This window comes from Pipra filicauda, unplaced genomic scaffold (assembly GCF_003945595.2).
Source record: "Pipra filicauda isolate LSUMZ 115617 unplaced genomic scaffold, ASM394559v2 scaffold811_size88088_pilon, whole genome shotgun sequence".
NCBI classification, from domain to species: domain Eukaryota; kingdom Metazoa; phylum Chordata; class Aves; order Passeriformes; family Pipridae; genus Pipra; species Pipra filicauda.
The window spans coordinates 43,357-59,721 of record NW_024104989.1 but is presented as its reverse complement, the minus strand read 5'-3'; the positions used below and the strand labels follow the sequence as shown (position 1 = coordinate 59,721).

General features: G+C 62.2%; 1 protein-coding gene across 1 annotated transcript; it reads left to right on the top strand.

The window, feature by feature from the left end:
* Positions 1–7,513: 7,513 nt before the first annotated feature.
* LOC113994311 lies at positions 7,514–13,309 on the top strand. Its single transcript, XM_027733215.2, has 15 exons — positions 7,514–8,080; positions 8,323–8,387; positions 8,502–8,924; positions 9,091–9,239; positions 9,469–9,616; positions 9,862–10,049; positions 10,137–10,274; positions 10,552–10,666; positions 10,837–10,974; positions 11,321–11,497; positions 11,622–11,777; positions 11,938–12,039; positions 12,304–12,406; positions 12,647–12,703; positions 13,008–13,309. Exons 1-15 carry the CDS (start codon positions 7,966–7,968, stop codon positions 13,211–13,213), a joined length of 2,280 nt encoding a protein of 759 aa, XP_027589016.2. The 5' UTR covers positions 7,514–7,965; the 3' UTR covers positions 13,214–13,309.
* Positions 13,310–16,365: the final 3,056 nt, after the last annotated feature.

Below are 16,365 nucleotides of genomic sequence, written 5' to 3'. Positions count from 1 at the left end.
GGCCGGAGCTGGTCTCGTGGCTTCTGCAGGGCCCTCGGGGCGCGCTGAGAAGGCGTGATTTGCGGGCAGCGGTGTGCACGGGAAAGAAAAGGCAGTGTGTGCCGTGCGGGTAAAGAGGGGAGTAGCTCGGAGTCTCTTAAGGTAGGCGGCGTGTCGGCGGCCGCCGCGGCTCGGCCGCCGAGGTGCCGGCGGGTCGAGGCGCTGTCCGGGCCCGGCGGGTGGCCCTGGCGTCCCGGGCCGGCGGGTAGACGTGGTGTCCCAGGCCGGCGGGTAGACGTGGTGTCCGCGCCCAGCGGGTAGACGTGGTGTCCTCGCGCCGCGGGTAGACCTGTTGTCCGGGCTCAGCGGCTCGACCCGCTGCGCCAGTCGGGCGGCTCGAGCGGCTTCGGCGGGCTTAGCCGAGGCCGCCGGCGGGCGCCGAGCCGCCGCCCTTGGTGCCCGGGCTCCGAGTGGGAAAGAAACGGCAGTGTGTGCAGCGCGGGTAAAGAGGGGGAGTAGCCCGGACTCTCTTAAGGTGGCTGGGCGGCGCGGCTGTCGGCGCGCCGAGCCGTCGCCCGAGCTTGGCGGCCGGAGCTGGTCTCGGGGTTTCTGCAGGGCCCTCGGGGCGCGCAGAGAAGGCGTGATTTGCGGGCAGCGGTGTGCACGGGAAAGAAAAGGCAGTGTGTGCGGAGCGGGTAAAGAGGGGAGTAGCTCGGAGTCTCTTAAGGTAGGCGGCGTGTCCGCGGCCGCCGCGGCTCGGCCGCCGAGGTGCCGGCGGGTCGCGGCGCTGTCCGGGCCCGGCGGGTGGCCCTGGCGTCCCGGGCCGGCGGGTAGACCTGGTGTCCCGGGCCGGCGGGTAGACGTGGTGTCCGCGCCCAGCGGGTAGACGTGGTGTCCTCGCGCAGCGGGTAGACCTGTTGTCCGGGCTCAGCGGCTCGACCCGCTGCGCCAGTCGGGCGGCTCGAGCGGCTTCGGCGGGCTTAGCCGAGGCCGGCGGCGGGCGCCGAGCCGCTGCCCTTGGTGCCCGGGCTCCGAGTGGGAAAGAAACGGCAGTGTGTGCAGCGCGGGTAAAGAGGGGGAGTAGCCCGGACTCTCTTAAGGTGGCTGGGCGGCGCGGCTGTCGGCGCGCCGAGCCGTCGCCCGGGCTTGGCGGCCGGAGCTGGTCTCGGGGCTTCTGCAGGGCCCTCGGGGCGCGCAGAGAAGGCGTGATTTGCGGGCAGCGGTGTGCACGGGAAAGAAAAGGCAGTGTGTGCGGAGCGGGTAAAGAGGGGAGTAGCTCGGAGTCTCTTAAGGTGGGCGGCGTGTCCGCGGCCGCCGCGGCTCGGCCGCCGAGGTGCCGGCGGGTCGAGGCGCTGTCCGGGCCCGGCGGGTGGCCCTGGCGTCCCGGGCCGGCGGGTAGACCTGGTGTCCCAGGCCGGCGGGTAGACGTGGTGTCCGCGCCCAGCGGGTAGACGTGGTGTCCTCGCGCAGCGGGTAGACCTGTTGTCCGGGCTCAGCGGCTCGGCCCGCTGCGCCAGTCGGGCGGCTCGAGCGGCTTCGGCGGGCTTAGCCGAGGCCGCCGGCGGGCGCCGAGCCGCTGCCCTTGGTGCCCGGGCTCCGAGTGGGAAAGAAACGGCAGTGTGTGCAGCGCGGGTAAAGAGGGGGAGTAGCCCGGCCTCTCTTAAGGTGGCTGGGCGGCGCGGCTGTCGGCGCGCCGAGCCGTCGCCCGAGCTTGGCGGCCGGAGCTGGTCTCGGGGCTTCTGCAGGGCCCTCGGGGCGCGCTGAGAAGGCGTGATTTGCGGGCAGCGGTGTGCACGGGAAAGAAAAGGCAGTGTGTGCGGTGCGGGTAAAGAGGGGAGTAGCTCGGAGTCTCTTAAGGTAGGCGGCGTGTCGGCGGCAGCCGCGGCTCGACCGCCGAGGTGCCGGCGGGTCGAGGCGCTGTCCGGGCCCGGCGGGTGGCCCTGGCGTCCCGGGCCGGCGGGTAGACGTGGTGTCCCAGGCCGGCGGGTAGACGTGGTGTCCGCGCCCCGCGGGTAGACGTGGTGTCCTAGCGCAGCGGGTAGACGTGTTGTCCGGGCTCAGCGGCTAGACCCGCTGTGCCAGTCGGGCGGCTCGAGCGGCTTCTGCGGGCTAGGGCCGAGGCCGCCGGCGGGCGCCGAGCCGCTGCCCTTGGTGCCTGGGCTCCGAGTGGGAAAGAAACGGCAGCGTGGGCAGCGCGGGTAAAGAGGGGGAGTAGCCCGGACTCTCTTAAGGTGGCTCGGCGGCGCGGCTGTCGGCGTGCCGAGCTGTCGCCCGAGCTTGGTGGCCGGAGCTGGTCTCGGGGCTTCTGCAGGGCCCTCGGGGCGCGCTGAGAAGGCGTGATTTGCGGGCAGCGGTGTGCACGGGAAAGAAAAGGCAGTGTGTGCGGTGCGGGTAAAGAGGGGAGTAGCTCGGAGTCTCTTAAGGTAGGCGGCGGGTCCGCGGCCGCCGCGGCTCGGCCGCCGAGGTGCCGGCGGGTCGAGGCGCTGTCCGGGCCCGGCGGGTGGCCCTGGCGTCTCGGGCCGGCGGGTAGACGTGGTGTCCCAGGCCGGCGGGTAGACGTGGTGTCCTCGCCCAGCAGGTAGACGTGGTGTCCTAGCGCAGCGGGTAGACGTGTTGTCCGGGCTCAGCGGCTAGACCCGCTGTGCCAGTCGGGCGGCTCGAGCGGCTTCTGCGGGCTTAGCCGAGGCCGCCGGCGGGCGCCGAGCCGCTGCCCTTGGTGCCCGGGCTCCGAGTGGGAAAGAAACGGCAGCGGGGGCAGCGCGGGTAAAGAGGGGGAGTAGCCCGGACTCTCTTAAGGTGGCTCGGCGGCGCGGCTGTCGGCGCGCCGAGCTGTCGCCCGAGCTTGGCGGCCGGAGCTGGGCTCGGGGCTTCTGCAGGGCCCTCGGGGCGCGCTGAGAAGGCGTGATTTGCGGGCAGCGGTGTGCACGGGAAAGAAAAGGCAGTGTGTGCGGTGCGGGTAAAGAGGGGAGTAGCTCGGAGTCTCTTAAGGTAGGCGGCGTGTCGGCGGCCGCCGCGGCTCGGCCGCCGAGGTGTCGGCGGGTCGAGGCGCTGTCCGGGCCTGGCGGGTGGCCCTGGCGTCCCGGGCCGGCGGGTAGACGTGGTGCCCCAGGCCGGCGGGTAGACGTGGTGTCCGATGGGATCCCCGCGGGTAGACGTGGTGTCCTAGCGCAGCGGGTAGACGTGTTGTCCGGGCTCAGCGGCTAGACCCGCTGTGCCAGTCGGGCGGCTCGAGCGGCGTCTGCGGGCTTAGCCGAGGCCGCCGGCGGGCGCCGAGCCGCTGCCCTTGGTGCCCGGGCTCCGAGTGGGAAAGAAACGGCAGCGTGGGCAGCGCGGGTAAAGAGGGGGAGTAGCCCGGACTCTCTTAAGGTGGCTCGGCGGCGCGGCTGTCGGCGCGTCGAGCTGTCGCCCGAGCTTGGCGGCCGGAGCTGGTCTCGGGGCTTCTGCAGGGCCCTCGGGGCGCGCTGAGAAGGCGTGATTTGCGGGCAGCGGTGTGGACGGGAAAGAAAAGGCAGTGTGTGCGGTGCGGGTAAAGAGGGGAGTAGCTCGGAGTCTCTTAAGGTAGGCGGCGTGTCGGCGGCCGCCGCGGCTCGGCCGCCGAGGTGCCGGCGGGTCGAGGCGCTCTCCGGGCCCGGCGGGTGGCCCTGGCGTCCCGGGCCGGCGGGTAGACGTGGTGTCCCAGGCCGGCGGGTAGACGTGGTGTCCGCGCCCAGCGGGTAGACGTGGTGTCCTAGCGCAGCGGGTAGACGTGTTGTCCGGGCTCAGCGGCTAGACCCGCTGTGCCAGTCGGGCGGCTCGCGCGGCTTCTGCGGGCTTAGCCGAGGCCGCCGGCGGGCGCCGAGCCGCTGCCCTTGGTGCCCGGGCTCCGAGTGGGAAAGAAACGGCAGCGTGGGCAGCGCGGGTAAAGAGGGGGAGTAGCCCGGACTCTCTTAAGGTGGCTCGGCGGCGCGGCTGTCGGCGCGCCGAGCTGTCGCCCGAGCTTGGCGGCCGGAGCTGGTCTCGGGGCTTCTGCCGGGCCCTCGGGGCGCGCTGAGAAGGCGTGATTTGCGGGCAGCGGTGTGCACGGGAAAGAAAAGGCAGTGTGTGCGGTGCGGGTAAAGAGGGGAGTAGCTCGGAGTCTCTTAAGGTAGGCGGCGTGTCCGCGGCCGCCGCGGTTCGGCCGCCGAGGTGCCGGCGGGTCGAGGCGCTGTCCGGGCCCGGCGGGTGGCCCTGGCGTCCCGGGCCGGCGGGTAGACCTGGTGTCCCAGGCCGGCGGGTAGACGTGGTGTCCGCGCCCAGCGGGTAGACGTGGTGTCCTCGCGCAGCGGGTAGACCTGTTGTCCGGGCTCAGCGGCTCGACCCGCTGTGCCAGTCGGGCGGCTCGAGCGGCTTCTGCGGGCTTAGCCGAGGCCGCCGGCGGGCGCCGAGCCGCTGCCCTTGGTGCCCGGGCTCGGAGTGGGAAAGAACCGGCAGTGTGTGCAGCGCGGGTAAAGAGGGGGAGTAGCCCGGACTCTCTTAAGGTGGCTGGGCGGCGCGGCTGTCGGCGCGCCGAGCTGTCGCCCGAGCTTGGCGGCCGGAGCTGGTCTCGGGGCTTCTGCAGGGCCCTCGGGGCGCGCTGAGAAGGCGTGATTTGCGGGCAGCGGTGTGCACGGGAACGAAAAGGCAGTGTGTGCGGTGCGGGTAAAGAGGGGAGTAGCTCGGAGTCTCTTAAGGGGTAGGCGGCGTGTCCGCGGCCGCCGCGGCTCGGCCGCCGAGGTGCCGGCGGGTCGAGGCGCTGTCCGGGCCCGGCGGGTGGCCCTGGCGTCCCGGGCCGGCGGGTAGACCTGGTGTCCCGGGTAGACGTGGTATCCGATCGGATTCCCGCGGGTAGACGTGGTGTCCGCGCCCAGCGGGTAGACGTGGTTTCGTAGCGCTGCGGGTAGACCTGTTGTCCGGGCTCAGCGGCTCGACCCGCTCTGCCAGTCGGGCTGCTAGTAGCTCGGAGTCTCTTTAGATAGGCGGCGTGTCGACGGGTAGAGCTGCTATCCGGGCCCAACTGTGGCCGTCTTGGCTGTCCTGGCCATGGCAGGAGTTAGGTGGGATGGTCCTGGCTGGAGGGGCTTCTTGGTTCGCCAGAGATCTGGTGTCTGACTTTGGCTCCGTTCTTTTCTCTTCCAGTTATTGAAGGCATGACTCACGACAGCGCTGCTGTCAAAAGCCTGGCACTTCAAACCCAGAAAATCCTAAGAGCTGTCCAGAGACCTGAGTCTTCTCTAGGTTCCAGCAGTTTGAAGATCAGCTCCAGAATGTGCCGAATAGGGAGGCTCCTCTGTGGGGTAGCTGCCGGAAGTCAGCAGAGGACTGATACTGGGAAGCCTCTCTGATGGGACCAGCTGAGCCTGCGGGAAAGACCCCTCTCTGCAACAAGTTTTTCTTCCCTAACTTGAGAATATGAAACTTCTCTTAGCATACACAGAGGCTCAGGAGTTTTTTTGGTGCCCGGTGTCCACAGGGCATCTGGGGAGAGGGGAAAAAGGGCCCTTGTGCTCCACAACACTTGCCCAAACGTGCAGCGGGGAAGGGAAAGTGCCCCAAAGGCCCTCGGCCTTGGGGTTTCTGCTGGAGCCTCAACACTTCCAGCAGTGTGGATGGGCAGAGCCTGGAGCTGTGGGGATCCCTGAGAAGCTGGTCCTCGGAGGTGGCCACAAGCCTTGTGCCAGCCAGGAAGCAGCATCTGTGGCCTGCCTGTGTGTTGCTGGGGCCACCATGGGGAGGGCGCGGGGCACCTTGGGCGGGGTGTGCAGTCGCTGCTGCCCAAGCCACAGACAACCCCAGCAGGCTCTGCACAGGAGCAGCAGCACCCACACAGTCTAGAATTTTGGAAGTCAGGCTGGCAGCTTCAGCGCAAGGCTGAAAAAAGCAAACAACAGCCCTTCTCCCCGGGAAAGAAAGGCTGCAACCTTAGGCTTCCTGGTGCAGTTGGTGGGCCAGCCTGGGCACTCCACGGGCAGCAAGAGCTTTCTGGTATGGCACCTTTGGTCTGGGAGGAATCTTGATCCCTATGGAATTTTGGGAGTTGGACTGGCATTGCAGGGTTGAAAAAAGGGAACCGCAGCCCTTTTCCTCAGGAAGGAAAGCCTGTATCCTTTGGCTTTCAGGTGCAATTGGTGGGTCAGCCTGGACACTCGGTGGGCAGGGAGAGCTTTCTGGTGTGGCACCTTTGGTCTGGAAGGAATCTTCGTTTGTGAACTGGGATTCCAGTTGGTGAACTGGGAACAAAAGAAAAAGCAACAGAAGCTGAAGGAAGGCCTCATATGGCTCAAGTTCCAGGACGGAGGGAAGTCAGCACTGTGGTGTCTGCTGCAAAAATGGCCCAGTTCACGAGCTCAGCTTTTGCTGCTAGAGGATCAGGGTTTGGGCTTTCTGGAGCCCATTCCCTACCAACGCATGGCCCCCCATTGCTCTTGCATCAAGTGTTCTGCACCCGTGGGAACATGTGTGCCCTGTGTCCATGCGAGAGCAGCAACTGGCAGAAGACGTCTGCTGCCGTCACTTGTCTTGGCTGCTCCTTCAGTGGGGTGGCACCTTAATCAGAGGCACAGAACAGGTTTGGATCCCAGAGTTCTCCCTATGCCCTTCACTTCTCCCCAATGTCCTGGATATCAGCTGAGAGTCTCAGCCGGACACACAGCAACTGGAGCTTTGAACATCAGACTGGGCAGCTTTTATTTTGCAGAATGCAAGAGAAAAAGTCCAAATAACACAAGGAAACTTGACAGGATCTCTGACCAATCTAATCTTCCTGTGAAACTCAGGAAGTGAGGGTGGTTTGGTGCTGCAGGTCATCACTTCCATGCAAAAATCATTCTAACAAGGAGAAACCGCTTCTGCCCTGTGACAACTGCCGAGCATGGCCACCAATTGCTCCAGTTGCCGCTCCCAACAGCCCCCTGCAAGAGCACAGACATCAGTGCCCATTGGTTTTGGTTGCCCTCTGGCAGAAAAGTCCCTCAGGGGCACAACTCTTTGGGGCAGGAGATGGGCACCAGCCCTGCCAGGACTTAGGGCGGTGGCAGGTCTCCTTGGGCGAGGACTTGCAAGAGATGCTGATTTTGGTGCAGCCCCAGGCAATGGGGTGGGAGCAGCATTGGTGCCCTTGCCCCCATGTTCCTTCTGTGTGTCACAGCCCCATGTTTGGGAGGGCCACCAGCCGACACTTCTCCCAAGGAGCCCGTGCCAGCTTGTGTGGAGGCCCCGTACCCTTCCTGCTGTGGCTGCGTCGGCAGCCGAGGGGGCTCCCTCTGCTTAGTTTTTGAGCTGCGCCTAAAGTTCATGTCCAGCTGTCTTCGATACTTTGGAGAATGGACTCCTTCCGACCTGGGGCAGGTTGGCCAGGCTGGGGGAGTCCCCCAGGGCGTGTGGCAGTGTGTCACAGGGCCCTTTGTGACAGGGTGGGCATCGCCCATGGCATGGTATGGGGCAGGGTGTCACAGGGTCCTTTGTGACACGTGATGACTTAGTACCGGTGGTGACACGGCAACGGCTCAGTGCTCCTCGGAGCATGTGACGGGACAGATGGGATGGAGCTGTGCTGTGCGGAGCCCCCGTGCAGCCAACTCTTTCCTTGTTGACCCGGAGTGTTTTGGTGGATTTTCTGTGCTGCGAGCGTCCTCGAGGCTGGACCGTGGGACTTGGTGACGCAGAGCTTTTGCGAGGTGTCCCCAATCCCTGCGGCAGGTGCCCTTGAGGCCGCACTGCAGGACTTGCTAACCCCTAGTGTTTGCTAGGCTTTTCTGTCTTTCAGGTGCCCTCGAGGCCAGACTGCAGGACTTGCTGACCCATACCATTTCTTAGGCTTTTCCCTCTTTCAGGTGCCCTCGAGGCCAGACCGCAGGATTGGGGACCCGGAAATTTTCCGGAGTCTCCAATCCCTGCGGTAGGTGGCCTCGAGGGCAGCCTGCCGGACTCGGTGACCCGGAGATCTTCCGAGGTGTCTCTCTCTTGCAGGTACTCTCAAGGCTAGACCGTGGGATGGCAGGAAGACGCCTGAACCTGCTCAGGCCCTTTCGGATGAAGAAGGAAGACCCTGGAGCTGCCCCATCCCAGCACCCTGAGAAGATGGAGCAGTTGCATCCCCTGCAGGAAGGTGAGTGGCACGGCTGGGCTACAGGGCTGGTGGCTGCAGCTGACTGTGCCTCATCCCATCCCGTCTCCTGGGGACATGGCCAGGGAAAGGGAGGGGGGAAGAGGGCCCGGGACTGTTCAGGGCCGACAGCTCCATGCACTGGGAATGCCAGGGCTGGCCCTGCCTGTGGAGCGCAGGGCTGGGCTGTGTTCTCTGGCCTGTCCCGCAGCCCCTCAGCTCTGACCGTGCTCGCTCTTTGCCAGACCCAGACCGGGACCGGACACAAGAGCAGGACCGTGCCCATGGTCGCTTCCGCAGGGCAGCACAGGTACCTGCAGCCATGGCCTCCTGGGCTGGACCTGCTGTCACTGCTCAGGTTGGCACCGCTGTCAGAGCTCACCATGGCACGTCCCTCTCTTCCCTGCTCTCCGTTCTTCTGCAGACCTTTCTGAAATTCGTGGGCATTCGGCGTAAAAGGACCACAACTAGCCCAACTGAGGTCATGGTACAGCCGGACCCCAGCCCGACTGAACTCAAGGCGGACCCTGATGTCACCACCGCACTGACTGATGGCACAGGAAACTGTGACGTGTCGTCGACTGTTCACACAACAAAGTCTGCCCCTGCTTTGACTGATGATACAACAGACACTGAGAGCCCATCGATTGATCACACTGCAATCTCTGACATCGTGTTGAGTGATGAACCGACAAACTCTGACGCTGCACTGCCTGATCTTGCTGTGGAGGCCGATGCTGCAATGACCGAGGGCACTGCAGACACTGACCTCATGCCCACGGAGAGTGTGAATGATGCTCCCACTCCAGATATTTTTGAGGAGAATGGTGTCTCCAGTCCAAAGCAAGTAAGCAGCCTGTGTCCAGGGCTCAAACCACTCCAGGGGTTGTGGCCCCTCGAGTGAGCTCCCCTGGGCTCTCTCAGCCTTTGAGGCCAGCACAGTGCAGTGGGAAGGGAAGCACTTGTCAGGGAAGCTGGGCAAGTTGGCAGCTCTTCCCCCATGCCTCCTCCAGGTGCCAGCCTTCATCAGGAACATGCACCAGAGACTGACAGCCAACGCGACTCCAGAAGAGAAGCTGCTGGCGGAGTTTCTGAGGGTGACTGAGGCACACCCTGCTGATGTTGTGGTGACCCTCCTGCACTGTGCCCCATCCTGTGACAGGTACGTGGCCTCCCTGACTTCAGGGTTTGGGGCTTACCAGCCTTTTGAGTCCCTTACCCTGTCCATCCATCCCATGTGGTCTGCCAGAGGGATGGAGAGTTCTGGGACCCTCTGGCCCCTCTCTTTCCCAGCCCTGCCATGTCAGCCCCGATCCTGCTGCCATGGTCCCTCCCTGCTCCTCAAGGCACTTTGGCTGGCACCCCCCTGACACAGAACTCTGGCCCCGCAGAGCTGCTGCCATCATGTGGAAGACCATAGCCTCATCGGAAATGACAGTGGAGAAGGTGCTGCCAAAGCTGCTCTGCGTGATGGAGGACTGGCCACTGCACAGCACGTCCACCTCCGACGGGGACAAAAGAGATGTCTTTGCCCTGGCTGTGAGTTTCTGGAACTGGACTTTACTTGCCGACAGGTCGCTTCTCCAGCAGCTCTCCATCCTCCCCGAGCGCTGCATCTCCCTGCCTCAGGTGCTGGGCTGCAAACCTGGCTTAGGGGCAGGTTCAGGGACACCAGGCTGGGGGTTGCCCCTGCGTCTTCCCTGACCTCTCCCTCCCACACTTGGGCCCTTTCATATGGACATCTGGGCACTGAGAGCTGTGTGCAGGTGCTTTATCTTTTGCAGGCAACCAGGGTGATTTGGGAGATTCTCCAGATGCTCCAGTGCCCAGAGCCATTGACAGAGTATTCCCCCCGTCTCCTCGTGGATCTGCTCTTCCAGATTTTCATCAGCACAGAGCAGATGCCAGAGGAAATTGACGCCTTGTGGAGGGAATGCCAGGAGCAACACAGCCTTCCCACAAACTCCAAGAGGTGCTCAGTCCCAGTCCTGTCCCTCTCATGCCCTCTCATGCCCTGAGCAGGGTTCCCAGCATGACCTGGGCTTTGCTCTGCACACAGCTTTGTAGTGCTGACCGTGAAGGCCCTGCTTTGTCGTCTTGAGTGTGAAGATGTGGTGGTTTCAATGGAACGGAAGCGTGGTTGGGACACGCTCCTCAACTCTGACACCCACCACTATGCAGTGGGTTTGCTGGCCAGGTGAGACTCCCTTGTCCCCGCTGCCCCTGTCATTTCTGCCTGTGCATGCGGCACCCCACACAGTGCCCGTGGTCATGGGCCAGAGGGCCTTGTCACTGAGGGATGGCCGAGCAGAGTGGAAAAGGCTGGGAGAGGCAGCTGCACAGGAGGAGCCACTGGTCAGAGTGCCCTCGTCCCCTGCCGGGGTGCTGGGGAAAGACCAGGACTCTGTGAGACTGTCCTGGGAGAGCTTTGCCCACCCGGCTCAGGGTTGATGGTGCCTGTTTCCCCCTGGCAGGGAGATGCGCCGTGCCTCGAGCCCCTTGTATCACCGGATTGCCCTCTCCCTGCTAGGGCTGCTCATCAGGGAGAAGCCCGGCTGGGAGCTTCCCGCCGTGGCATTCCTTGTGGAGGTGAGCCTGATGGCGAACACCGCCTTGCTGACCTGCCTCTACCTCTCTGCCCTCTCGCAGCCGCAGCTGCCTGGGACGGTGCCGCGCCCTGTGCTGCTGCCTGGGCACAGCCCTGTGCGGCTCTGGGCTCCTGCCGGCCGGACACCCGGTCACTGCTCCGTGCTTTTCAGGTCCTGGACTGCCCAGACATGACTGAATGGAGTGACAGCTTCCTGGAGATCCTTTCCAGGCGCCTGTGGAGCGAGTGCACAGAGATGCGTCGCCTGGTGCTGAGAGGCCTCGTGGTGCTGAGCAAGGATCCTGTGATGGTGAGGAGGGGGCAACTGGTTGAAGCTGTGCTGACAGCCTGGGGCTGGGGAGCGCAATTGCTTGGGCTTGGTTGGGCCAAGGGGAAGTCTATCTTGGGGAGTAGGGAAAGGTTCTTCACTCAGAGGGTGCTCTGACACTGCAACAGGCCCCACTGGGAAGAGGTCACAGCCTCAAGGCTGCCAGAGCTCAAGGACAACACTCTCAGGGACACGATGGGATTGGTGGGCATGGTCCTGTGCAGGGCCAGCAGTTGGACTCAATGATCCTTGGGGGTCACTTCTAACTCAGGATATTCTAGGATTCCATGATTCGTGGCTTCACAGCACAGCATTGTGTTCCACACAGGCTGACGGCATGCGGAGCCTGACACAAAGCCTCATGGACGTACTGTGGGATACAGACGGAGAGCTGGTCAGGATGGCCCTCTCTGTGTTCATCAATCAAGTCCAGGACAGAGACATCCTAATCTCCACCCCCACTACCCTGCAGCTGGCTGAGGTGCTCCAGCCCCTCTTTGGCAATGTAAGGCTCTGTGCCCCCCCTGCCCCAGGCACTGGTTGCTACCAGGAAACGGTGGCCTGTGGACTTGCAGGCTTGTGCCCTGGTAGGCCTGGAGCTGAGGTCTTTTCCTCTTCCTTTCCATCAGGACAACATCCACGTGCAGCTGCTCTCCATTCAACTCTTCCGAAAGGTGATGGACTTGGGAGTGGATGAGGGAAAACAAGCCCTGAAGACACACGTGGTCTACAGCCTGCTCCCACTTTTTTTCCACTGGCATAATGAGAACCAGCATGTGGCAGAAGTGAGAACTTGTGGGGTCTGCTGTCCCCACGGCAGGGGGCTGGTCTGCCTCGTGCCCTGGCACCTCAAAGGCTCTAGTCTCTCCTCCTGGCCTTGGTCCAGGGACACGGGTCCTGTGCCCTGGGCTGCGATGCCATGTCCTGCTCTCTGTTGCTCTGCAGGCCTCTAGGGAAGCGCTGCTTGGTGTAGCGTGGTTTCTGAAGAGGAGTGATCTTGTGAAGCTGCTGAAGACAAAGCAGTCTTGGAGGTTCGGCGAGTGCCTGGTAAGGACGACCCCACAGCCCCAGCCCCCAATGCCCAGAGTGTGGGGCTGGCACTGTGCCCCTGCCCACTGCTGCAGCCACCTGTGGGACAGCAGCCTGCGCCCCACAGGCTGCCGCCTTGCCTGGGGCGTGCGGGCTCCTCTGCAGGCTCCTCTGCCCCCGAGCCAGGGTGCCGCTGGAGCCCAGTGCTGGGTGCAGGCAGCAGCCGGCCAAGGGGCAGAGCCCCAGTCAACCCTTCCCTCTGTGCCCTACCGCTCTCTCCAGCTGGAAAAGGACAAGAGAAGAGTGGCCAAGTACCTGTGCCAGGCCCTACCATACCTGGAGAGCCCACAGGAGCTCGTGCGAGAGGCGGCCCTCAGGTTCATTGGTGAGCCACAAGCTCGCGGTCCCTCCCCACCCTGGCAGCAGGATGCAGCCAGGGATGTGTTGTGGAGCCCCGAGTGCCCTGGCGGTTGCTGCCGGCCTGTGCCAACCCAGCCCTGGTGCGTCCCGAGGCGGGAAGGCCCCGGGTTCAGCCCTGCCAGGGCAGGAGGGCATGTGGCTGGGCCGGCAGCGCTGCTGGGGGGGAGCTGTGCCGCTGGGGCCGTGACAGCATCTGTGTTCCCAGGGGTGGCCGGGAGGTTCCTGAAGGGACAGAAGGTAGACCTGCAGATCGTCATTGATGGTGAGTCAGGGCAGTGGGGCTGCTGAATGGAACACAGAGCCCGGGGCAGGGAGCTGCAATCCTTCCCTGGCTGTGGAGGGCTCTGCTCCCTGCAGAGATGAGCAACGGCTTGGGCAGAGCAGAGAGAGATTCCAGGGGCACGGGGGGTATTGGTGGCCAGCACCTCCTGGCTGATCCCGTTGGGCCCACCTCTGTCCTGTCCATGGCAAGAGTTGGGTGGGATGGTCCTGGCAGGAGGGTTCGCCAGATCTTGGCTCGCCAGAGATCTGGTCTCTGACTTTGGCTCCATTCTTTTCTCTTCCAGTTATTGAAGGCATGACTCACGACAGTGCTGCTGTCAAAAGTCTGGCACTTCAAACCCAGAAAATCCTAAGAGCTGTCCAGAGACCTGAGTCTTCTCCAGGTTCCAGCAGTTTGAAGATCAGCTCCAGAATGTGCCGAATAGGGAGGCTCCTCTGTGGGGCAGCTGCCGGAAGTCAGCAGAGAACTGATCCTGGGAAGCCTGTCTGATGGGACAGGCTTTCCCTGAGCCTACGGGAAAGACCCCTCTCTGCAACAAGTTCCTCTTACCCCAACATGAGAATATGAAATTCCTCTTAGCATACACAGAGGCTCAGGAGTTTTTTTGGTGCCCGGTGTCCACAGGGCATCTGGGGAGAGGGGAAAAAGGGCCCTTGTGCTCCACAACACTTGCCCAAACGTGCAGCGGGGAAGGGAAAGTGCCCCAAAGGCCCTCGGCCTTGGGGTTTCTGCTGGAGCCTCAACACTTCCAGCAGTGTGGATGGGCAGAGCCTGGAGCTGTGGGGATCCCTGAGAAGCTGGTCCTCGGAGGTGGCCACAAGCCTTGTGCCAGCCAGGAAGCAGCATCTGTGGCCTGCCTGTGTGTTGCTGGGGCCACCATGGGGAGGGCGCGGGGCACCTTGGGCGGGGTGTGCAGTTGCTGCTGCCCAAGCCACAGACAACCCCAGCAGGCTCTGCACAGGAGCAGCAGCACCCACACAGTCTAGAATTTTGGAAGTCAGGCTGGCAGCTTCAGCGCAAGGCTGAAAAAAGCAAACAACAGCCCTTCTCCCCGGGAAAGAAAGGCTGCAACCTTAGGCTTCCTGGTGCAGTTGGTGGGCCAGCCTGGGCACTCCACGGGCAGCAAGAGCTTTCTGGTATGGCACCTTTGGTCTGGGAGGAATCTTGATCCCTATGGAATTTTGGGAGTTGGACTGACAATTGCATCGCAGGGTTGAAAAAAAGGGAACCGCAGCCCTTTCCCTCAGGAAGGAAAGCCTGTATCCTTTGGTTTTCAGGTGCAATTGGTGGGTCAGCCTGGACACTCGGTGGGCAGGGAGAGCTTTCTGGTGTGGCACCTTTGGTTTGGGAGGAATCTTCGTCCATATGCAATATTGGGGGCCACAGCAGGAAACAGTCTGCATATGCCAAAGGTGCAGGAAATGGCAATGACATTGCTGGGAGTAGAGACTCTGCTGTCCCCAGTCAGGGATCACTCAGGGCAGTGGTGCTGTATCAGGTTTCCAAGTTTTCCTCCAGCAGCCACATGATGGGGCTGTTCCCATCCCCAGTCATGGAGGAGGACATGAGAGAGAGGAAGAAAATATTTTTACTGAAGTCTGGGGACATGCCCCACTCCCATGAGGTGAAACTCCATTGATGAGGTCTGATTTTCAATTTTCTATTGAAATATTTAACTCTACATGTCCCCTCTCCCCTGTTTGGACTCCTGTGAGTGAGAGCATTTCTTTCTCTCTTTGGTGCTCACTGAAGCTGGGCAGGCAGCTCAGAGGGTGACCCATGGAGCTGTGGGTGCCTCTGGCTGCATCCCAGTGCCCAGCTGTGCTCTGTGCTTTGGGAAAGGGCAGAAGTGCCTCTGCTGGAGAGCAATGCCGCTCCTGCCTGCAGAGCCCTTCCTGCCTGCACAGGGGCAATGCTGCCCAGCCGGGCTGCTTTCCTGCTGGGCAGGGAAAGGGACGGGTCTGAAGGCAGGGCATGGACAGAGCAGACATGCTGAAGTGTCCTCAGCACAAAGCAAACGTGGACTTCTGACTTGATCACTTGATGTCCCCCAATGGAGGGACAACCAACCTCTTGCAGGTGGGGGGAGAGGCCAGGGCTGGGAATGGGGGTTGCAGGGGCTGCTCTGTGACAGTGGCCCTGGGGCACCTTCCCAGGCTGTCTATGGAACAAAGACACAGCCCAGCCCCTGCTCTGCTGGTCCCTCAGGTCTGGGCCAGGAGCTCTGGCTGTGCAAGGACACTGCTGGGTGCCCCCACCCTGCACACTCCCACTCCCAGCTGGGCACTGGCATTTGCTTTGCCAGGGCATTCCTGGAGCTCATTGCTGACAGTGACTGTGGAGGAAGAGCCTGAAACCCTCCTGCCCTGCCCTCAGGAGATGCCCTTTGCTGATGGAGCTGCTGATGTGGAGCCCAACTCTGTGCCAGCAGTTCCCAGGGCCTGTCCCTGCCTGTGATCCCAGCATGGACATGCAGCAGGGCTGTGCCCAAGGTGCCAGAGCACTCAGGCCTTGCACCCACAGCAGGGTTTGGAAGGACAGTGTGGAGCTGGAAAGAAGGAACATGGAAAGACTGAGTGCTCTTGTCCCTGGCTGGGCTGCTGGGCTGGGGGTCTCTTCTACACACAGGTACTGCCCCTGAAGTCAGGGGCCAGAAGAATCTTGGGTACACAGAAATCAGGGTAGGGTATTTATTTAATTTAAATGAACAGAGAACAAACCTTTGGAAAGTCTTTGACTTACAAAAGAATGGTAGATACTGATGTAGCAATGCTATGATATTAATTTGTCGAATTCATCATAACAGTAGAAAAGGAATAAGAAAATGAACAAATAAAAAAACAAGACAAAAAAGTCTGAGATTGTAATGAATTAAATTCTGAATGCTCTGCAGAAGAAAACAGACACTTCATTGATTTTGAAAAAAGTCAGTAATTAATTTTGCCATGGAATCTTTGAGTTCCTTGTTCCTCAGATGAGGGAGTTCAGTGCTGGAGGCACCACCGAGTACAGAAATGACAACACCAGATCCAGGGATGGGGAGGAAATGGAGGGAGGCTTCAGATGGGCAAATATGGCAGTGCTGAGTAACAGGGAGACCATGGCCAGGTGAGGGAGGCAGGTGGAAAAGGTTTTGTGCTGTCCCTGCTCAGAGAGGATCCTCAGCACAGCCCTGAAGATCTGCACATAGGAGAACACAATGAAAACAAAATAAAACTCCAAACAGACACTAACCACAAGAAGCCCAATTTCTCTGAGGTAGCCTGAGTGTGAGCAGGAGAGCTTGAAGAAGTGTGGGAGCTCACAGAAGAACTGGCCCAGGGCATTGCCCTGGCACAGGGGCAGGGGAAATGTACTGGCTGTGTGTAGCAGAGAATAGAGAAACCCAGCAGCCCAGGCAGCTGCTGCCATGTGGGCACAAGCTCTGCTGCCCAGGAGGGTCCCGTAGTGCAGGGGTTTGCAGATGGCAACGTAGCGGTCGTAGCACATGATGGTGAGAAGGGAAAACTCTGTTCCAAGGAAGAACAGCAGAAAGGCCTGGGCAGCACATCCCTGGAATGAGATGTGCCTGGTGGTCCCAGAGGGAATTGTGCATGGCTTTGGGGACAGTGGTGCAGATGCAGCCCAGGTCTGTGAGGGAG

Excerpts from the sequence above, each read along its gene's own strand:
- LOC113994311 (XM_027733215.2), top strand. The coding sequence starts at position 7,966 with ATGGCAGGAAGACGCCTGAACCTGCTCAGGCCCTTTCGGATGAAGAAG. Across the intron at positions 8,925-9,090 it reads GTGTCTCCAGTCCAAAGCAA|GTGCCAGCCTTCATCAGGAA; the intron begins GTAAGCAGCCTG and ends TGCCTCCTCCAG. Across the intron at positions 9,240-9,468 it reads TGTGCCCCATCCTGTGACAG|AGCTGCTGCCATCATGTGGA; the intron begins GTACGTGGCCTC and ends CTGGCCCCGCAG.